General features: G+C 44.3%; 1 protein-coding gene across 1 annotated transcript in view; it reads right to left on the bottom strand.

The window, feature by feature from the left end:
- The window catches only part of PHLPP1 (PH domain and leucine rich repeat protein phosphatase 1), a 205,094-nt gene that overhangs the window by 44,797 nt on the left and 136,270 nt on the right, over positions 1-24,027 (bottom strand). The window contains exons 5-6 of the mRNA XM_081951854.1: positions 5,735-5,881; positions 4,956-5,186 (exon numbers count right to left, since the gene is read on the bottom strand). Coding sequence (XP_081807980.1) covers positions 4,956-5,186; positions 5,735-5,881 — 378 coding nt within the window. The remainder of the gene's footprint in view (positions 1-4,955; positions 5,187-5,734; positions 5,882-24,027) is intronic.

Raw genomic sequence — 24,027 nt, 5'->3', positions numbered from 1 at the left:
AGTTAAGAGGTCAGTAGGAGGAGGAGCTTCCAATGATGATGGCGGGCGTCCCTTGAGCTCCGAGAACACCATGGAGCTCCCGCCCGGTTAAGGGTTGCTGCCGGCTCCCGTATCATCTGAGGGAGCCGAGAGTTTGATAGCCCGACCACCCAGGCATGTTTTGGGCTTGTTTTGGCCCGCCAGGGTGGTCGGTGAAGACCGGAGGGAGAAGAGGACTGGAGGGCTGGAGGAGGAGAGGACTGGAGGGCTGTAAACGGCTGTAAACGCCGAGAAACGCTGAGAAACACCAGGAATAGAGGGAATAGAGGAGAAACACCGAAAAACCTCAAAAGAGCTGGAAAAGAGCCGGAAAAGCTGAAGGAGAGTGAGAGGAAGGGGGTGAGAGGCTCCGGAGGCATTGGAAGCATTGGAGGCACCGGAGAGATCCTTGAAACATCGAAGAACTTGAGGGAGAGAAACAGGAAACATCTGATAGGTGAGAAGGACTGGGAGGTGGACGGAGACTGCTGGAAGAGACAAGGGGAGATGGCTGCGACGATGGCTGAATGGAGGAAGTTGCAGCCAGAGAACCCCCTGGGATATTTTGTCATCTTGTTATTCCTGGCTGTTTGTCTCTGGCTACTCCCTCTCCCCCCCCTCCCGGGCCCCTGCTGGCTCGAGCAGACTAACATTGAGAGCCAAGCAGCTGGGCCAAGAATCCCCCCCCCTTCCATCGGGGGGGCTACATCCACCATGGAACAGATGAATGGAACTATCATCTATCCTTTACCACCATTTACCATTTACCATCTTCGCCTTTCCCCCTACCATCTGGGACATCTAATCATGGCTTGCTCTCCCCCCCCTTTCTCTCCAAGTTCTGAGTACCACCTGGACATTGAAAAAAATCTTCTGCCCTCCATTGAGACTCTAGCCCACTGGTTTTCAACTATTAACTTTTATATCATCTGCACCCCTACCTTATCGGGATGGTCAACAACCTACCAATTTACTCGAGGACAGACCTGTTTCGCCTGCGGGAGGCCCCTCTCTCGCAGGTATGGCCCTTGGCTCTCTCAAGGGCCAGCCTTGATGACGGGTTCGTGAACCCCGAGAGGTGGAAGAAGAGGAAGCTGAGGGGCTTTTTAGTAAAATGTTTTATACTGTTTTTAGGGGGTCCCAGGGTGGGGGGGAGGGTTAATCAGACCGGGAGGACGGCCAGAGCCGGACAGACGGGTGAGTCCAGGAAGGACGGGGATGCGGTGGAGGGGGGGAATATAAAGGTCACGATAGCAGAGGGTTGTCCTATTACAACGGTCGCGGGGAGGAGGGGATGCGAGGACAGGATAAGATCCCAAGGTCGGTTGGGAGACCGTGGCTGCTGGTTACGCCCGGTCGCTTGTACCAACCCCTGCAGCCTAGGTGGACAGGTGCTACAGAGCCAGGGCCTGCGGCTGATGCTTTGCAACGCAAGGTCTGTCATCAACAAGGCCCCCCTCATTAATGAGTTGATCTCAGAGGGGGAGCTAGACCTTGCAGGGATAACGGAGACCTGGTTGGGCCACGAAGGTGGTTTACCCCTCGTGGAAATGTGCCCACCGGGTTTTCGAGCATTCCATCAGCCTCGGGCCCTGGGTAAGGGTGGTGGGGTGGCGGTGGTTATGCGGGAATGTTTAGAGCCGAGGGAGTTCACTGTTCCTCAGATACCCGGGTGTGAGTCCCTTGGTGTGAGTTGGGGCCCAGGGAGGCAGTGGGGCTTGCTGATTGTATACTTGGCTCCTCGCTATGCATCAGCAGCCCTGCCCGAGCTCCTCGAGCTAATCTCAGCGACGGCAGTTGAGACTCCCAGACTTCTGGTCATGGGGGACTTCAACTTGCCGTCAACGGGAGCGGCTTCCGAGGTGGCTCGGGAGTTCATGGCTTCCATGACGGCCATGGACCTGACCCAATTAGTGCAGGGCCCCACTCACGAAGGGGGCCACACACTGGACCTCATTTTTGTATCTGAACAGTGGACGAGTGATCTGGGAATAGGGGATTTAGTTATCACGCCCCTGTCATGGTCAGACCACTCATCCCTCCGGCTGGACTTCCCTGGCGCTATCCCCCACCGCGAGGAGGCGGAACCAGACTCTATAAACTGGTACCGCCCCAGGCACCTGATGGAATCTGATAGATTCCTGACGGAGCTTGGGCCAATACCTGTAGCCTTGTCCCGCTCCCGTTCCGAGGACCTAGTGACTGCCTGGAATAGGGCGACGACTGGGGCCTTGGACCGGGTTGCGCCGTTGCGACCTCTCCTGCGGCATCGACCCACCCGGGCTCCTTGGTTCACTGAGGAGCTCAGGGTGATGAAGCGCCACAGGAGACGTCTAGAGAGCAGGTGGAGATCCTCGCGCTCCGAATCTGACCGAACACAGGTAAGAGCCTATTTGCGGACTTACCTTGTGGCAATAAGAGCGGCCAAACGTAGACATTGTGCTGCTCTTATTGCGTCCGCGGATAACCGCCCTGCCGCCCTGTTTAGGGTGACTCGCTCCCTCTTATCGCAGGGGGCGCGGGAGACACCCTTACAGGGTAGAGCAGAGGAGTTTGGGGAATATCTTCAGGACAAAATCGATCAGATCTGGAGCGGGTGGACCTCCGTCAGTGGACCAGACGAGCCGCCAACAGCGAGTCTTGAGGGACCATTCTGGGAGGAGTTTGACTCTGTTGCCCCCGAGGATTTGGACAGGCTGCGTGGACGGCTGCGACCCACCACTTGTTTAACGGACCCGTGCCCCTCCTGGCTGGTACTGGCAGCCTGGGAGGTGACACGAGGCTGGCTCCTGGGCCTGGTGAGCGCCTCACTGAGTGAGGGATACTTACCAACCGCCTTGAAAGAGGCGGTGGTGAGACCCTTGCTCAAGAGGCCTGCGCTCGACCCAATGGAGCTAGCTAACTATCGTCCAGTCTCCAACCTCCCCTTTCTGGCGAAGGTTGTCGAGAATGTGGTGACGCAGCAGCTCCCGCGACACCTAGACGAATCCGACTATCTAGACCCACGCCAGTCCGGCTTCCGACCCGGGCACAGCACTGAGACAGCCTTGGTCGCGTTGGTCGATGATCTCTGGAGGGCCAGAGATAGGGGTTGCTCCTCTATCCTGGTCCTATTAGACCTCTCGGCGGCTTTTGATACCATCGACCATGGTATCCTATTGCGCCGGTTGGAGGGGATGGGAGTCGGAGGCACCGTTTTGCGGTGGTTCGGCTCCTACCTCTCCGACCGGAAGCAATGTGTGTTGACAGGGGGGCAGAGATCGTCCCTGAGGCCACTCACTTGTGGGGTGCCACAGGGGTCGGTCCTCTCGCCTCTCCTGTTCAACGCATATGTGAAGCCGCTGGGTGAGATCATCCGTGGTTTTGGGGTTGAGTACCATCTTTACGCTGATGATACTCAGCTGTATATTTCAACCCCAAACCACCCCAACGAGGCTGTCGAAGTGATGTCCCGGTGTTTGGAAGCCGTCGGGGTCTGGATGGGGGACAACAGACTTAAACTCAACCCCTCCAAGACCGAGTGGCTGTGGTTACCGGCGCCTCGGTTCAGCCAGCTGACTCCATCGCTGGCCATAGGGGGCGAACAATTGTCCCCTGTGGAGCGGGCGCGCAATTTGGGCGTCCTCCTTGATGCCCGGCTGTCAATGGAGGACCATGTGGCAGCCGTGGCAAGGGGGGCGTTCCACCAGGTTCGCCTGGTGCGCCAATTGCGCCCCCTACTGGACCGGAGTGCCCTGCGCACGGTCACTCATGCGCTGGTGACGTCTCGCCTGGACTACTGCAATGCTCTCTACATGGGGCTTCCCTTGGGACGCGTCCGGAGACTGCAGCTAGTTCAGAACGCAGCCGCGCGGGTTATTATGGGAAGTACACGTTACTCCCACGTAACACCTCTCCTGCGCGAGCTGCACTGGCTACCTGTGGCCTTTCGGGTGCGTTTCAAGGTATTGATCACCATCTTTAAAGCGCTCCATGGCAGTGGACCTAGTTACCTGCAGGATCGCATCCTACCACACACGTCCCTGCGACCTATCCGCTCACACAGAGAGGGGCTCCTCCTGGTGCCGTCTGCTAGTCAATGCCAGCGGGCGACACCTAGGAGTAGATCCTTCTCTGTGATGGGCCCAACCCTCTGGAATGACCTCCCCCCTGACATTCGAACTACCACCGACCTCCGTTCCTTCCGGCAAAAGTTAAAGACTCACCTATTTCAATCAGCTGGCCTGGCACTTTCTTAGTTCTACCTCCCGGGGATTTATTCATTTTAATTGGGTTTGGGGTTTTAAAAAGTTTTTAATACACTATATACTATATTTAATATTTATTATTCTATGTACAGTCTTGCAACCTCCTCCACCTACGTATTTAATTATTTAACTGTTTTGTATGTATTTTATAACGTATTTTAGTGACTGTACACCGCCCCGAGTCCCTTTCGGGAGAGGGGGCGGTCTATAAATATGAATAATAAATAAATAAATAAATAAAGAATGAATTACTAAATCTATTTGGAAGTCAAAGAAAAGGTAAGGCAGTCTAAAGCTTTGTCTAATAATCAGAGTTCCCACAGAACCAATTCATCATGACAAATCTGTAATTAAAGGAAAGGAAAAAATAATATCTAACTGAATAAGTCAGTAAGACTGAATTCAAAAAGTAAATATTTCTGCTTAATACATTTCTCAATTGAAAGTACAGACCATTTAAAAACAGCAAGCAATAATCTTGCCATAAAGTGATGAATTGTGCCAAAAATCAGCTGAAAACACCATATGAATAAAAAAGCAAGGAATAGCCTGGCTGGAAAGTATATGCTAATCATAATTAGTATCTTGAAAATATTTTTTTAAGAAAGATAAATCCATCTTGGCTTGACACAATCTGTTAAAATAGTCATTTAACATTGATACATATCTTTTTTCTCAGGTGATACATACCTTAGATCTATATGTTTTATGTGTGGCATTTTCCTTAGTGTTGGCAAACTTAGTGTCGCCATACAATTTCCAGACATGCAGAGTTTGTCCACGGCAGTCAGTTTCTCCAGGACTTCAGGAATGTCACTGAATTCATTGAAAGAAAAGCCTAAATAACTAAGCTGATGCATCCTTTCCAACTCAACTGGAAGGCTTTGGAGGAAGTTCCCATCCAACAAGAAGGTCTGTAAGCTTTTGATAAGAAGGAGGAAGAAAAAAAATCACCTTAGGTCATTAATCAATTAATTATGTCATGATTCAAATTGCTTTTAAATATCAGGCTCAAGATGAAGGTCTAGATCATGGGTGTCAAACTCAATTGCGTCATGTGACGTCGTGATGTCATGTGATGTATCGCGTCATTTTTTGCTTTTGCGGAATATGGGTGAGCGTGGCCTGTGCATCTCGCTGCGGGCCACCAGTTTGACACCCCTGGTCTAGATCAAGGATCTCCACTCCAGCCTTATTATGAGAAGGGACAGGTTGCAGAGCTGGAAGGAAAGATGATCACCCTCATTCAATAGGATCAATTGAGAAGGTATTCCTGCTCTTCAACTAAGCCCCCAATCACATTCCCATTCTCTCTGGAGTGGTTATCTTTATGGGAAGAACCTACTAACCATTCTGTAGGCACAGGCCACATCATTTTCATCAGAACCAAACACAGTTTGACAACCTACTGAAGGAAGCTGCCATGCCTGAGATACAAACTGCTGTTACCATCTTCGGTATAGACCTACTTGTTCATATCTCCAACAGCTGCTGGTATACTTCTGAGTGCATTGCAGGACACATTGAGCTCAGTTAAGGTTGGAATGCTGCACACCGCCAAAGGGAAATCTCCTAAATGATTGTTGGAAAGGTTTAAGCTTCTCAGTTTACTGAATCTAGAATAGAGAGGAAAAACCAGAAAAGGCATAACAGATTAATAAAAATAGCATCATAGGAGAAACATGTAACTTAGAATACCTTAATACTAGTGGTGGGATTCAGCCAGTTCGCACCACTTTGGGAGAACCGGTTGTTAACTTTCTAGGCAGTTTGGTGAACTGGTTGTTGGAAGAAATCATTAGGGCAGAGAACCGGTTGTTAAATTATTTGAATCCCACCACTGCTTAATACAGTTAAAAAAATCAGCCAACTATTATTTCTCCCAGTACTAGCAAAAGAGGCTAGGGTAATTTCCATGGTTGAGACTCTTTATTGATGTCTCATTACTTACAAAAGTTGTAAGCTTAAACGGAAAAAGGTATGTGCAGATGTTAATTTTGTACCAAGTAAGGAAGTAGTGATCAAAATACATAATACTCAAGGGTGCACTAAAAGTTGCAAAACTATCCCAATAAAACCTATAGCCTATTTTAAGATAGAAAATACAGAATTTTTAGAGTCAGCTATGTAGAACCTTGCCTTGCATAGACACTCCTGGAGTTAAATAAAGATTAAAAAACACTCAAGCTCTGGTCATCTCACACACAATTATTGCAAGAAGCTCTACATGGGCATACTTTTGAAGAGTATTCAGAAGCTACAGCTGGCACAGTATGTAGCGGCACAGATAGTTCTTGGGGCCCCTTGGGTGGCCCCATGTTACACCACTATTCTGCAAGCTGCACTAGTTGCCACTTTGCTTCTGAGTCCAATTCAAAATGTTGGTTCTTACCTTTAAAGCCCTTCCTGGTATGGGTCCACGTTATCTAAGGAACCATCTCACCCACCAGTGGGATTCACTTACCTTCCCTACTGGTTCGCAAATGTGAGCACTCACACTCGCACTCATCAAATGTCCCGTGTCTGCACATGCGCACCGCTTTCTGCGCATGCTCAGTGCTTGCACATTATGTCGGGGCAAGTGGGCGGAATCTCTTGTAGCCACTGCTACCGGTTCACCCAAACTGGAGAAAAACGGCTGAATACCACCTCTGATCTCACCCCAATGGAATTGGCCCATCCAATGCACACACGAGCAGAAGGAACATGCTGAGGATTTTATTGGCCAAGGAATCCTGGCAGGGGAGGGGGGTGGACAGGGACAGGAGAAAAGCTTTTTCTGCATTGGATCCCACGCCCTGAAACACCATGCCCCTTGAGGTGAGATCTGTACCCATCCTTTTGACGTTCCAAAAGAGTCTGAAGACCTGGTTCTGCCAATTTGCCCATACCCAATGCGGGCATGTCATTCTGGACTAAAACTATGTCTCCTCCCTATGTACATCTTGCTCCCTTCCTCGCCATCTTGGTGAATTTTAAATTTAGTGTTCCTATTTATTGTTTTAATGTTTTATATAGTTGTTTTTTACTTATTATAAGCTGCCTAGAGTCACCTTTGGCAAGACGGACAGTATGTTTAATAAATAAAATAAAATAAACATAATAGCAGTAGTATCACAGCTGCAAAATTGGAAACATTATTATGATTGGTTGAACAGATCTTTAGACTAGATTTGGCATTTTAAGCCACCTATCAAGACCTTTCCCTAGACCTGGGATAGGCAGATGTTGTTTTATGGTTTTAAAGGTATTGTCACAGGTAAAGTAAAATTGCCTTTTGCTATCATTATTTTCATGGTTTCAATCTGCCAGATGTTTAGATTGGATTTGGCATGAGATAGTTCTCAATTTACAATCACAATCTGGGCCAGAACTTCCATCGCTAAGCGATGCAATTATGCGGTCATTTAGCTGATCAATTTTGCTGTGGTCATTGAGCAAATCACTGCAGTCAAGTGAATCATATAGTCATTAAGTGAATCTGGTTTTACCCATTGACTTTGCTTATTGGAAGCTTCCTGGGGAAAGTTGCAAATCGTGATCACATGGCCCTAAGACTCTAACAGTCAAGTGCCTGTATTCACAAGACCATGGGGATGCTGCGACAGTCGCAAATCAAGGAGTTTCTGCACATTAAGGTGTAACTGCTCACTCTAGTCACTATTACTAATTCAATTACAAAAATACTGTACAATTCTTTTTCGCCCCAAGTTTTCTTCTGCAACCATGGGGCAAAAATTATATTTGATTTTTAAACAAAAAGTCAAGGAACTGCTGCTATTCTCTAGATTCCCTCACCCCAACAATTGCCTAAGTTAGGAGTATTAAACATTCTTTGGGCAAAAAACATACTGCCTGGCTCATCAGAAACATATTGCAAGCTTCATTAAAATGAGCAAGTCATCATTAAATTTTCAATTAGTAGCACTCATTAAAAACAGTTTCTTAGAGAGACGTTTTCTACACAGAGTGACTCTTTTTCTACAAGTTAATTTCATGACATTTTTAAAACCTCTCCTTCAAACCTACCCAAGGAGAAATAATCCTTTTAATCCTTCCCAAAAATATGCGTACCTCAAACTTGCAATAGCATCCTAAGAAGAACTCGGTTTCAAGTAAAAGTAGAACAGGGAAGAGGCTATGAAGAGATTACTCAAGAAAACTAGAGGATAATCAAGTTATCAGGCCTTCTTTCTGTAGCCACATTACTTAGACTACTTAACAACAGGGATTGTGAGGTGGGTCACTAAGATAAATGGCTCAAAGAAATGGTTAAAGGGCCCAACTGTACCAGGTCCAGATAGAGAGAAGTTCAAAGTTCACTGAAAGGTTTTATTTTCCCTTCATTAAATCTCACATGATGAGGGAATTAATACACACATGCAGCAAACAACTGCAGCATCAAGCAAGCACTTTGAAAAATAAGCCTTCTGAGGGGGCTCTCTCAAAGTTACCATCCTTTCTTCCCAACTTGACCCCTTTTTGGTCACAAAAAACTAGGGCAAATATGAAAGGAATACAGTTCAATGCTAACGTTTAGGAAAATCCTACAGGAAAAAGAAAATGGAGCAGAAAGATAGCTCTCAAGAGGCTAGCCAGGTCAGAGAAATACAATCTTTCTTGGTCTCAGGAGGAGACATTTAGGAATCTCAGGAAATCACAACTTCAAAATAGTTTTCGTAGGGACACAGCTAATAATCAAACAAGAAAGAACAAATTATAATAAAGTAAAAAAGCCCTTAATTGTAACAACAAAAACCACCTGAAGTGTACAAAAACATGGACCATAATTCAACCACACGGCCCCACATCAACTCAAAATAACATCATCGTGCAGCAGCCCAAACCTGTCAAAACAGTCATGAAACTTTTCACCCCACTTCACCCTATATATGTGTTGTTGTTAGTTGCATCATAAACAAAGCAATGCTGGCTTTTCCCATCTCCGGCTGCCTCTTTCTTCTTCAGATAACTCTACATACTGCCTATTAACTGAGACAAGCAACAGAAATGCTGGATTGGACACTTAGTTCAGATGCAGCAAAAAGCCAATTTATCGTGAAACTTCTTTCCCTGACTTTGAAATGTATCTGTTAATGTACTGGGGATGTGATGGTAAAGAAAGTGGGTAACTGTTCTAGGTCACTTTAGGTTTCAAAATTTAAATTTAAATCACGTGTGTCAGTTTTTGTTGGTTGGTTGGTTGAGGCCATGCTAGCAAGCTGTGGGTACAACAGCATCACAGACTCCACCATCTCAACCCAGAAATCAGGTTAAAGTCCACCTAATTATATTGGGCTAATAAAACATAATTTACTTGAAGAAGTAAATCATGTCAGCAGTCTTGATCTTTCTTTTGAATGACTGGCTTCAGTTAGGAGATCTGAATTTGTTCAAGCCCCAGTGTAAATGGTTTTACTGCACAAAGAAATCTCAAGAGATAAGCTCCCTCCCCTCCCCCAACATATTTCAAATGATTTTCTGCACAATCAGTAAATCTCACCGCTCACATTTAATTTTGAAATTTCCCCAGTATTTTTCAACCTAAGGCCCATCTTTCTTTTATCATTCTTCACGTCTTCTCCTTCTCATAAAAATATTAATGGTACATAATTGAATCTATCTTGATTCTATCAATTATTTCTTTTCTTTAATTCAATCATGCCTGATTTTCGAAGTCTGCTTGGACAAGTCCTTGCAGTTTTCTTGGCTAGGTTTTCAGAAATGGTTTGCCATTGCTTCTTTTCTAGGACTGAGAGAAAGTGACTGGATGACCACTAAACTGGCTTTGTGCCTATGGTAGGACTAGAACTCATAGTCTCCCAGTTTCTAGTTTGATATCTTAGGCCAGGGATGTCAAACTGGATTTTTTGAGGGCCGGATCAGCATTGTAAATCTCCATAGTTTGGGGGGGGGAGAGCGGGGGAGGAAACTGGACGGACACCTCCTGCACCAGCCAAAATGGGGCATGTGAAGCCCTCACGAGGCCTCCATGAGGCCAGTTTTTTGGCCAGCGGAGTGCTGCTGGAGGCCAGGAAGGCCAAAAACGGGCCACATGGGGAGCTCATGGAGCCTCTGCATGGCCAGTAGAGTGCTGCATGAGGCCGTGGAATTAGGGAGATTTCTCTACCCTTATACATTGCTAGTATTTTCATGCTTATGTTTATGTTCATGTTTATGTTCATGTTTATGCTTTCATAAACATACATGCTATGTTTATCCAGAAAAAAAATCTAGCATTCTAAAAATCTACAATATTCTTGAGCACCTTCCTGCATTTACCATCTTTCTAAATAGATTTCAGAATAGCAGAATTTGATGAACTAAGACAAAAGCTAAGTTAGATTCAATAGCTGGAAAATCTGAAGGAAAAAAAAGTATGGTAAATCCTGTGAAACAAGACATTGATTGGGCAGTTGTGAGAAATTCCTAGTAGAAGAAAATATGAGAGTTATCTGTAGAGTGTAGCATAAATACATACAGAGCTTTCTAAAATGCTGAGGGGAAAAATGGAAATGTGTAAGAAAAGACCTGGGGTAAATAACCAAGGCACACACTAAAAAGTGTAGGTACTCAGTCTCAGAAAAACTAAAATGCAGAATAAGCTGAATTAAACAGCTTTTCAGGTTCTCCATGACAATATCGTCTAGTATATATCTCTACCTCAGCAATATCTCATAAACTTATACATTTTATAAGAAATTTAATAAAAATATGTACCTTTCCAAATTCTACATATTCAAGCATTTCCTAAGCTTGCTAAATTGGGAAGATACAGCCTTTTTGAGTGCAAAGTCTAAAAAAAGAGGTAGGCATTGCTCTGAATATCAATCAGAATATAGCATTAAATTAACCTGAGAATTAGAAAGGGCAGTTTTCTCCACAGCAGGTACCAATATTAGCCCGCAATATAATTTAAGACTAATATTGTTTTAAAAATGTAAAGGACTCCCTGTCCAGTCTTGTCTGACTCTAGGGTGCAGTGCTCATCTCCATTTCTTGGCCAAGGGAACCAGCACCATCCAAAGACATTTTCTGTGGTCATGTGGCCAGCATGGCTGTTTACCAAAGATGCACAGAATGCTGTTACCTTCCCACTGAAGTGGTACCTATTAATCTACTCACATTTGCATGCTTTCAAACTGCTAGGTGGGCAGGAACTGGAATAGAAACAGGAGCTCACTCTGTTGCATGGTGATTAGGTCTCAGTACTTGAGCTGTCAGCTTTCTGGTTGAAAAGCTCAATGTCTTTAACCACTGAGTCATGGCGGCCCCTTTAAAAATATGGAACGTTTCACGAATCTGCATGATATCCTTGCTAATATTGCTTAGGAAGTTGCTAAATTGGAGAATAAATGGATTTGGATACTGGAGTATCATGAATACTCTGGATAAACTTGACAAAGACTAGTTTTATTTGTAGAAATACTAGAATTCCCAACCATTTTGGGCAATATATCTTGTTTCAACATGATACTAGATTGGGGAAGACTGCAGTACATTGATGAAGAGATATTTGAGTCACGAGTAAGATGTGGTATTTTTTGACATCTTAAAAGACTATTCTTAAGCAGCTATTATGAAAACAATCATAGAAGAAGCAATTAAAGATAATCCTACACCTAGTGAAAGATGTGAGATTTACTGAATTGACTGAAAACAGAGACCAGTGTCTTCAAAATAGGAACTAGAATGTTGTAAAGGTAAACATTGAGATTTGTTTTCCACCCCTCATGTAATACAGAATTTAAAGGTCATTAAATGACATTGAGATGCAGAAGATCTAGGATAGACAATGATAACATTTTTTATGAGTTCAGTTCTGAAATATTCTTAGTATACAATAATAACATCCAATGTTAATAGCAATAAAAACGGATTGCCAAAAAGAAAATGGGGGTCACCAGGAAATCTCTCACATCTTATTAGAATCTTTATGTATAATATTTACTGGGAATAAAAATGAGAGGGTGTTATTGCACCATGCTTACAAGCTTCCCCTTTAAATCTACTTAGCCAATGTGGGAGAAGAAAATTTTGGACCATAAGGCCTTTGCTATGTTCCTATCAATGGATTAAAGGCAACGGTGATATTCAATAATTTAACCAAAATATTCAGTCCACCCATGTAGATTAAGATCCATATACAGGTGAAACTCGAAAAATTAGAATATCATGCAAAAGTTTATTTATTTCAGTAATGCAATTTAAAAGGTAAAACTAATATATGTGGTAGACTCATTACATGCAAAGTAAGATAGTTCAAGCTGTGATTTGTCATAATTGTGATGATTATGGCTTACAGCTCATGAAAACCCCAAATCCACAATCTCAGAAAATTAGAATATTGTGAAAAGGTGCAATATTCTAGGCTCAAAGTGTCCCACTCTAATCAGCTAATTAAGCCATAACACCTGCAAAGGGTTCCTGAGCCTTTAAATGATCTCTCAGTCTGGTTCAGTAGGAATCACAATCATGTGAAAAACTGCTAACCTGACAGTTGTGCAGAAAACCATCATTGACACCCTCCATAAGGAGGAAAGCCTCAAAAGGTAATTGCAAAAGAAGCTGGATGTTCCCAAAGTGCTGTATCAAAGCACATTAATAGAAAGTTATGTGGAAGGGAAAAGTGTGGAAGAAAAAGGCGCACAAGGAGCAGGGATGCCTACAGCCTAGAGAGGATTGTCAGGAAAAGGCCATTCAAAAGTGTTGGGGACTTTCACAAGGAGTGGACTGAGGCTGGAGTCAGTGCATCAAGAGCTACCATGCACAGACAGATCTTGGACACAGGCTATTCCTCTTGTCAAGCCGCTCCCGAACAACAAACAACGTCAGAAGCGTCTTACCTGGGCTAAAGAAAAACAGACCTGGTCTATTGCTCAGTGGTCCAAAGTCCTCTTTTCTGATAAGAGTAACTTTTGCATCTCATTTGGAAACCAAGGACCCAGAGTATGGAGGAAGAATGGAGAGGCACACACTGCAAGATGCTTGAAGTCCAGTGTGAAGTTTCCGCAGTCAGTGTTGATTTGAGGAGTCATACCATCTGCTGGTGTTGGTCCACTGTGCTTCATTAAGTCCAGGGTCAACGCAGCTGTCAACCAGAAGATTTTGGAGCACTTCATGCTTCCTTCCGCAGACGAGCTTTATGGGGATGCTGACCTCATTTTCCAGCAGGACTTGGCACCTGCCCACACTGCCAAAAGCACCAAAACCTGGTTCAATGACCGTGGGATTACTGTGCTTGATTGGCCAGCAAACTCACCTGACCTGAATCCCATAGAGAATCTATGGAGCATTGCCAAGAAAAAGATGAGAGACATGAGACCGAACAATGCAGAAGAGCTGAAGGCCACTATTGAAGCATCCTGATCTCCCATAACACCTTAGCAGGGCCACAGGCTGATAGCTTCCATGCCACGCCACATTGAGGCAGTAATTGCTGCAAAGGGGGCCCAAACCAAGTACTGAGTACATATGCATGCTTATACTTTTCAGAGATCCGATATTGTTCTATGTACAATCCTTGTTTTATTGATTGCATGTAATATTCTAGTTTTCTGAGATTGTGGATTTGGGGTTTTCATGAGCTGTAAGCCATAATCATCACAATTGTGACAAATCATGGCTTGAACTATCTTGCTTTGCATGTAATGAATCTATCTCATATATTAGTTTCACCTTTTAAGTTGCATTACTGGAATAAATGAACTTTTGCACGATATTCTAATTTTTCGAGTTTCACCTGTAAATTAGAAGTTTTGCCCCAAGTGTTTTGTATGTGTATGTTTGTGTGTCTGCATCCTCAGCCTATCAGAAAACCACACTCTTTTACACTGAAATTTCAAGAAAGACAGTTTAAACTCCTCAGGATAGAGTTGATTGCAATGTTTCACTTTAACATGTTATTTTCCTTATCCCAGCAGGTTTAGGGTTACTAAAAGATAAAGCTCAAGGAATATAATATACCGCGACAACAAAAGCCTAATTGCTTTCTTTTTGAAGCAGACAAATCACCCCAGATGAGAGATGAAAGCAGGAGTCCATCCAAAGTGCAAGTGTTTTCTCTCTAGACAACAGAACCTTTGTACTCATGACAAGAACAGTCTTACAATAAGAAAGGAGAGTGGTTGGATACAGGAGGCATTGTATTTATGTAAGTAAAATGAAACAGCACAACAAGGATTATTTTATTATTCAGCTGCAAAAAGATTCCCTTGACCAGACATACGCAACCTCTAAAAGCAGGACATTTACAGAACAACGATTTGTGGCTATATCCAGCCAAGTTGCTTTAACCCAAGCCGCCAATCAGCTGCGCTCTCCTTTATTATGCACTAGTGTCTTTCCCTAAACGGAGAAGAATACGTTGTCTCTTTATGTGCACACAGTTTCTACTGTGTTGTAGCAATTCAAAAGAAGTGTTTTAATGTATGTAGCACCATTTTCAGTTTCGTTAGTCCAAACTGGCCACGGTAAAGCAGGAAAGATTTATGAAGTTAAAACATTTTGGGCATGAAGCTTTTTCATTAGAAAGCTGCAATCATTGTTCTTTCTACAAAGCATACACATTACCACTATGAGCATGGGGCACATGCATGCATTCACACGCACAAAGGATAGCTTTGTGGTTGGTATATTTTAACCTTCGATATAGTCACAGAATGCAAGAGATGGGAAATACATTTACATTTAGTCCAAGGAAGAATTAACCGCTCTTAAATAATAATTTTTGAACATTATAATTAAAAAGAAAAGGATCAGTACAAATAAATAGAAACAGGAACAAAAAAAATAGCAAATGCAAAAAAGAAAGAAAAAGATTTAAAATGACTTTCCCCTTTGTAACAAGTATAGGTAGTTCTCGACTTACAACAGTTCATTTAGTGACTGTTCAAAATTACAATGGCACTGAATATGGTGACTTATGACCAGTTTTCATATTTATGACCCTTGCAGCACCTCCATGATCATGTGAAAATTAAGATGCATGGCAACTGACTCACATTTATAACCATTACAGTGTCCAAGAGTCATGTAATCACCTTTTATGATTTTCTGGCAAGTAAAGTCAATGGAAAAGCCAACTTCACTTAACAACCATATTACTAATTTAACAACTGCAATGATTCCCTTTACTACTGTGATAAGAAAGGTCGTAAAATGGTGCAAAATTCACTTAACAAATGTGTCACTTAGCAACAAAAATTTTGGGCTTAGTTGTGGTCATAGGTTGAGGATTATCTATAGAGACAATATTTATCACCTTCTCTTAAAATACAACAAATATCTCTTCTTCTCATATCTCATCTCTTACCTATAAACAAATCTGTAAAATTCAGTCCTGACATCAAAAGCCTATTAAAGGTTACCAGAGATAACATCTATTTTAATCTTGATTTTAAAAAAAAAAACAATATTTCTTCTTGTTACTTTTAATGATCTTAAATTCTTAATCCCATCCAATAGCATCCTACAATTTGATTTCTTTCCATTTTTCCTTTGTCCCCTTTTTCCAAAACTTTTCAAAAACTTTAACAGGTCCCTTTTGTAAATTCCATATAAGAAAATTATTCCAGGTCACTCTTTTGGTTGGTTAAGACATCAGCTGGTTTCATTTGTATATCCAGTATATCTAGCATCTCCTTCCATATCATTTCCATAATCTGTCATTTTCAAATCAAATTCAGTCCTATCCAGCAAAGCTTGCTCCTCTTCCATATTATCTTCCCAACACAATCTCTATAATGGCACACATGACAGACATGTTAAAATTAACTTCTGGGTTCATTGTTCACAAATATCCTTCAATATGTCCGATATTAAATTATTTTGCTCCATTCTGCATTAGTAAGTCAAATCTAAGTGCTTGTCTCCTTTAATGGTAATATTTAATTCCTTTAAAAAATGATGCCTCAAATCAAACCTAACAAAAACAGAAGTAGCCATATTCCAAGTCAGCAATAGTTACACAAATTACCAGACTTCAGGGAAGTTAGAAAACTGTATTTTACAATGTAATAACTCTCCGAAGTACCTGGGGGTAACACTGGATAGATCACTAACCTTCTGGCAACACCTGGAAAAAAACAGCTGTAAAATTGAAAAGTTGCAACACTTTACTGGACTGGCTAAGACATCTAGAGGTGCTGATACTAAAACCCTGTGAACAAGTCTTGGCTTTGCTCTATTCCACAACTGAATATTCTGCTAGTATGTGGCTTAGCAGTACCCACACCCAAAACATCGCTCTTCAATTCTGCCTGACAATATGTATCATCTCTGGCACATTGCATCCCACTCCTGTGCACTGGTTATCAGTACTTAACAATTTCATACTGCCCCACATTTAAAGACAACAATTTCTCATTCGACTATGGCCAAGTTCTGGAGAAATGGTAGCGGAAATTTTGAGTAGTTCAGAGAACTGGTAAATACCACCTCTGACTGGCCCCACCCCCATCTATTCTCTGCCTCCAGAGTCCCAGCTGATCAGGAGGGAATGGGGATTTTACAGTATCCTTCCCCTGCCACACCCACCAAGCCACGCTCACCAAGCCATGACCACAGAACCGGTAGTAAAAAAAAAAAAAATCCCACCACTTCTCCTTATTCACCAGGACAATGCACACTCCAAGCCACGCTCACCAAGCCACGACCACAGAACCAGTAGTAAAAAAAAATTAATCCCACCACTGCTCCTTATTCACCAGGACAATGCACACTCCATCACAAGATTGAAATCCTGTAGACCAGCAAGGAAAACAGCTATTCATTTAGCATATACCTAAAATTTAATCTGGAGAATGTCTGAAGAGAGGAATGGTCCAAGGTGCCTTTTGTGGCCTGACCAGTAGTGATTCCTCTATCAAACCATCTGATTTTGACTTGCTTTGCTCCAAAAACGGAAAAGAATTAAGTATGATACTGAAAGAAGTGCCTCAGTCCTGTATCAGTAGGGATGGAAAGATTCTCCTTGTTGCAATTGTCGTGCTGATATGCAACTACTAAACATGTTGTGCAAGATTGTGCACAACTTGTATTCTCTGGTTCCTAGAAGATCTGCATGAAGCAATGCCAAAGGTGATTTCCTGGATAGTTGAATTGGAGATCCATTTATGAGGCCACTGCCACACTCTCATAAAAGTTTTGTATATAATTACATTTTTGTGTATATGTTTAGTTCTTTTCTGTCATGTTCTCACATACGTTAAATAATAATTCCTTCAAATGTCCAAATTTCAAATCCCATTTTATATATTCTTATTAAATATTCAAAACAATAACATTTTTCACAGGAAGTATTCTTATAACGAGTTTCAAAATCTTATTTCAAATCCAGCAGGACCTTTAATCAGTTCGTAACTTTCCAAAATCAACATTCTAATCACCCTTCTGCTGTTTATTTAAAAAAAAAGAATATTATAACTCCTTAAACTTGTATTAAACTTCTTTCAGTAAGGAATTGAAAGGTCTGAGAATGTATCTCCACTCCAGGCTCAAAGGTACTTTTCTAGACTTTTGCACACATATAATAAAGAAGTACTGGAAGGAGACCAGTGAAGCTTAGGCCGTCAATCATTCTAGGAGACAAAATGCTACCTTCCACCAAAATAAATTTGAAATGATTACTACACCCAAGTTGGTATCAGCCTTAATCTCAATATCCAACAGAAGGAGAAGAGGCACCCACAGACCCAACCAAACTAGAACAAAGTGCTGAAGTGTGGCACAGGAAATCAGGACAGGCATATCTGAAAATTGTTTGTAATTTGCAGAGAGATTGAAAACGTAATGGTGGTATAACAGGGTTTGTGGCTGATCACTGAAAAGTAAATCAAGAGCCAACTACACAGCTAAGTCCTTCTTAGAAAATAAGCTATTTAGGAAGCTAATTGAATTGTTTTATTTAGAGACCAATTGCCCAATATGTAGTACGCTTGGAGGAAAAAAAATAAAAGACAGGAGAAACAACCAAATAATAATTATCTAGGCTATATAATAGGCTAAACAAACTATTCCACATCCAGAGAGCATATGTATTGTTTACGTTAACAATGCCAGTGTTAAGCACCTTTACAGCAATAGCAATTGAGCAGAACTTAGAAACTCCTCTGGAGAGTCTGTAGAAGAAGCTAACAGAAAGGATGTTATTCTCCTCAGCTGACCTGCTGGCACAATTGGCTGAAAGTAGCGCTATTAAGCCACCACAAAATGGGCAATGCAGTAAGGCAGGTGAGATTGAATTGATCACCCCTTCCAAATAGGAACAACAAAAAAAGATCTTATACGGAATTATATATGCCATTTAAAGTCTTTGATGGCAAGGATTGTTTATCCTGCATCTAAACCAGGATACAGCTGCCCTGTGCAGGATGACATTATTAATAAAGTACTGGCTGGGATAAAAGGTTTTCCAAACAAGCCTCCTTTATAGTGATACTGGAGCGTTTATTTATATTTGCTTGCTGTAACATCACAGGCCAAATATCAACATAAAAATTAAAACAAGCTACATGAATATAATTTGGCAAATTTGTGATTATGTATGTATCACAGCCACCAAAAAAAGGCAACAATGCAAAATTTTATGACTTTCACAGAATTTTACTAATGTGTTCACTTAGTAAAGAAGCACATGATTTACACTTGCTTTCATTCTTCTCTACAGAGGAATCAGGGGTATCTTTTTTATCATTTTCTGTTAGGACTAAAGAGAGCTGACTGAGATATAAAACAATGTCTTGACTCAGATCTCCAGAAAGGCCAGAATATAAACTCAATATCACAGATGCAGAATTGAGACCACCGCAGACGTTCTGCGGGGTTGTCCTCTATATACCAGGGACGTGCGGTCAGGGGAGGCAGGGGAGGCAGAGCCTCACCTCTCTTCATGAAATAATAGTATATAATAAATTATAATATTATATACATCCGCCCGTCCGCGCCCGGGAGCTGTGGAGGCAGAAATGTTGTCGGCGCTCCCGGTTGACAAAGGCACGAGAGCGACTGGGTTCGGTCGCTTTCGTGCCTTCGTCATCCGGGAGCGCCAACATTTCTGCCTCCGCCCTCCGCAGCTCCCGGGTGCGGCCGGACGGATGTAGCCACAGCGATGCCGAGGCGGTCCAGGCGGACGAAAGAGCGAGCGAGGCAGCCTGATCCTCGGTCGCTCGCCCGCCGGACTGCCTCGCCGCCATTCTGGCTACCTCCGTCCGGGCGCGCACGGGAGCTGCGGAGGGCAGAGGCAGAAATGTTGTCGGCGCTCCCGGATGACGAAGGCACGAAAGCGACTGGGGAACGACGAGAACCTTCCTGCCTCTGCTGGATTTCGTGCGCTCCTCGTGACTGCAATATGCAGTCGCGAGGAGCACGCAAAGTCCAGCAGAGGCAGGAAGGTTCTCGTCGCTCCCCAGTCGCTTTCAAGGACTGCGTAGCGTGAGCCGGCGGAGCACGCTCAGGAAGGTGGGGAATGGGATCACGTGTGCTGGAGGCTGAGGCAGCCTGAGCCTCCAGCACACGTCCCATTCCCCGCCTTCCTGATGACGTCACCAGCCTCACCAGCCATAAACCTCACCGCACGTCACTGCTATATACCATGTTTGGTGTTCCTGAATTAATGTCAGCCTCCATTAACAGATGTTTGGCATAGCTTAGGCATGTGCAGGGCTCCCAAGATATACCTCAAAAGAACTCTAAAGAGAAGAAAGGCTGCCTATTTGTTTCCTACAGAACAGGGTAGTCAGGGATATATTAGTAGATGGATTACCGAATGTCTTTCTGTACATTTAGCCATAAGAAGCAACCTGGTGGCTTTGTGCCTATATTTACAGCTTTAGATTACACTGTATGGTACTTGAACTACTACATTGACCTTCCCTAAGAATATAGTACTTCCATCGTATCAGAGGTGGCATTCAGCAGGTTCTGACCAGTTTTGGAGAAGCGGTAGTGAAAATTTTGAGTAGTTCAGAGAACCGGTAAATACCACCTCTGACTGCCCACGCCCCCATCTATTCTCTGCCTCCTGAGTACTGGCTGATTGGGAAGAAATGGAGATTTTATAGTACCTTTCCCCTGGAATAGGGTGGGAATGGAGATTTTACAATATCCTTCCCCTGCCATGCCCACCAAGCCACATCCACCAAGCCACACCATACCCACCAAGCCATGCCTACAGAACTGGTAGTAAAAAAAATTGAATCCCACCACTGCATAGTACACTGGTAGACCTCGGCTTTTGGCCACAATTGGGACTGGACTTTCAGTCATAAAACGTTACAATCATACACTGAGCCACCACATGACCTGACTCAATTTTACCATGTGGGGATGTGGGGTTTTTTGTTCAACGGTTAAGCGAATCACATGGTCATTACGCTGAATCCAGCTTATTAGATTCCCCCCCCCCGGCTGTAAATGGCAAGAAATGTTGCAAAATGCAATCATGTGACCATGGGAGGCTGCAATCAGTTATAAATCTGAGCTTGCTGACAAGTCAAAATGTACACAGGTGATTTATTTATTTATTATTCATGCTTCTAGACCGCCCCCTCTCCCAAAAGGGACTCGGGGCAGTGTACAGTCCATGCAAAATATATCAAAATACAATAAAAATTGAATATGTACAGTTGGAATGGAGGAGGTTAAAAATGGAATTAAAAGAACTGTACAAAGCAATACATATAAATATAGGATTTTGAACCCCTAAAACACACACAATAAGTTAAAAACAATACCCCTAAAATAACCAGTTAATACATTTGCCAGGAGGGACAGTTGTAATTATGCCAGGCCTGCTAATCGGAACAGGTGAGTCTTCAATTTTTGCCGGAAGGAGCGGAGGTCAGTTGTGGTTCTAATGTCGGGGGGGAGGTCATTCCAGAGGGTTGGGCCCATCACAGAGAAGGCCCTACTCCTTGGTGTCGCCCCTTGGCATTGCCTAGTGGACGGCACCAGGAGAAGTCCCTCTCTGTGTGAGCGAATTGGCCGCAGGGATGTATGTGGGAGGATGCGATCCCACAAGTAACTAGGTCCCGTGCCATGGAGCGCTTTAAAGATGGTAATCAGCACCTTGAAACGCACCCGAAAAACCACAGGTAGCCAGTGCAGCTCGCGCAGGAGAGGTGTTACGTGGGAGTACCTCGTACTCCCCATCACAGCCCGCGCGGCTGCATTCTGAACTAACTGCAGTCTCCGGGCGCGTCCCAAGGGCAGCCCCATGTAGAGAGCGTTGCAGTAATCCAGGCGGGACGTCACCAACGCATGAGTGACCGTGTGTAGGGCATCCCGGTCCAGTAGGGGGCGCAATTGGCGCACCAGGCGAACCTGGTGGAACGCCCCCCTTGCCACGGCTGCCACATGGTCATCCATTGACAGCCGGGCATCAAGGAGGACGCCCAAATTGCGCGCCCGTTCCACAGGGGGCAATTGTTCGCCCCCTATGGCCAGCGATGGAATCAGCTGGCTGAACCGAGGTGCCGGTAGCCACAGCCACTCAGTCTTGGAGGGGTTGAGTTTAAGTCTGTTGTCCCCCATCCAGAACCCGACGGCTTCCAAACACCGGGACATCACTTCGACAGCCTCGTTGGGGTGGTTTGGGGTTGAAATATACAGCTGGGTATCATCAGCGTAGAAGTGACACTCAACCCCAAAACCACGGATGATCTCACCCAGCCGCTTCACATATGTGTTGAACAGGAGAGGCGAGAGGACCGACCCCTGTGGCACTCCACAAGTGAGTGGCCTCGGGGTCGACCTCTGTCCCCCTGTCAACACACATTGCTTCCGGTCGGAGAGGTAGGAGCCGAACCACCGCAGAACGGTACCTCCGACTCCTATCCCCTCCAACCGGCGCAATAGGATACCATGGTCGATGGTATCAAAAGCCGCCGAGAGGTCTAATAGGACCAGGATAGAGGAACAACCTCTATCTCTGGCCCTCCAGAGATCATCGACCAACGCGACCAAGGCTGTCTCCGTGCTGTGCCCGGGTCGGAAGCCGGACTGGCGTGAGTCTAGATAATCGGATTCGTCAAGGTGTCGTGGAAACTGCTGCGCCACCACATTCTCAACAACCTTCGCTAAAAAGGGAAGGTTGGAGACTGGACGGTAATTAGCTAGCTCCGTTGGGTCAAGTGAAGGCCCCTTAAGTAAGGGCCTCACCACCGCCTCCTTCAAGGCGGTTGGCAAGGATCCCTCACCCAATGAGGCATTCACCAGGCCCAGAAGCCAGCCTCGGGTCACCTCCCAAGATGCCAGTACCAACCAGGAGGGACACGGGTCCATTAAACATGTGGTGGGTCGCAGCCGTCCACGCAACCTATCCAAATCCTCGGGGGCAACAGAATCAAACTCCTCCCAGGATGGTCTCACAAGACTCGCTGTTGGCGGCCCGTCTGGTCCACTGAGGGGGGCCCATCCACTCCGGATCTGAGCGACTTTGTCCTGCAGATATTCCCCAAACTCCTCTGCTCTGCCCTGCAAGGGTGCCCCCCGCGTCCTCTGTGACAAGAGGGAGCGGGTCACCCTAAACAGGGCGGCAGGGCGGTTATCCGCGGACGCAATAAGAGCGGCGCAATATCTACGTTTGGCCGCCCTTAATGCCACAAGGTAGGTCCGTAAATAGGCTCTTACCTGTGTTCGATCAGATTCGGAGCGTGAGGACCTCCACCTGCTCTCTAGACGTCTCCTATGGCGCTTCATCACCCTCAGCTCCTCGGTATACCAAGGAGCCCGGGTGGGTCGCTGTCGCAGGAGAGGTCGCAAAGGCGCAACCCGGTCCAAGGCCCCAGCCGCCGCCCTATTCCAGGCGGCCGCTAGGTCCTCCGACCGAGCGCGGGTCAGGGCTACAGGTAATGGCCCAAGCTCCGTCTGGAACCTATCCGGTTCCATCAGGTGCTTGGGGCGGTACCAGCTTGGACCGTCTGGTGATGTGTCAGTCATAATTCTGAGAACAGGTCGTAACTTTTCTTGAGTCTGCCATAACTTCAAAGGGTCATTAACCAACCGCTTGTAAGTTGAGGGATACCTGTATTCCTTTTCCTGTTGTGTCCAACTAAGAATGGTAGCTGGCATAGTTATAAAGAACGATCCTGGTCACTGAAACCTGGTTGTAACTATCTCACACTACTCAAGTTGGAAACAAACTCAGAGACAATTTAAATGACAAGGCACAAACCACTAACTGCTTTACTATGTTTGTTAACTATTATATCTTATTCCCACTTTTTATGTATGTTTTTGCCACTAGAGTGTCCTGTGGCTATAATGAATTATTCAGTAACAAAGTTGAAATGCGGTCAACCAAAATCAGTACATGGAACTAAAAGGAAGTTTTTTCCCCTTCCTGGGACAGGAAGAAGCCTTAATCTTCCCTTCTAGTCTGAAGTGTACTTTCCTGGCAAATCCACTTGAAGTGAACAGAAAGATAATTAAATCCAACTAACGGTCTCTTTGATAGTAAACTCTTTCCAAATTACATCACAAAAAATGCAAATAGTTTTAGAGGCAGCTATTTGGATACAGTGAAGAAAGAAAAGGCACTACAGACTATGTAAAGTAGAGGGCACACTACTTTAACCAAGATCCCAACTAGCATTCAGCCTTGCAAGCAACCATTTGAATAGCTAAAAGTCTTTAACAGAGACTCTAAAAGAAAGCAAATATTTCAAATGGAAAAAGAGTTGATTTTCTATCTTTTGCAAGTCATCAATACCATACAAATGAGCAATCAAAGCATATGCAGACAAGCAGAGTGACAAAATCT

This window comes from Natrix helvetica (genome assembly GCF_964273705.1).
Source record: "Natrix helvetica genome assembly, chromosome: 4".
NCBI lineage: Eukaryota > Metazoa > Chordata > Lepidosauria > Squamata > Natricidae > Natrix > Natrix helvetica.
This window is presented reverse-complemented; position numbering and strand designations above follow the sequence as displayed.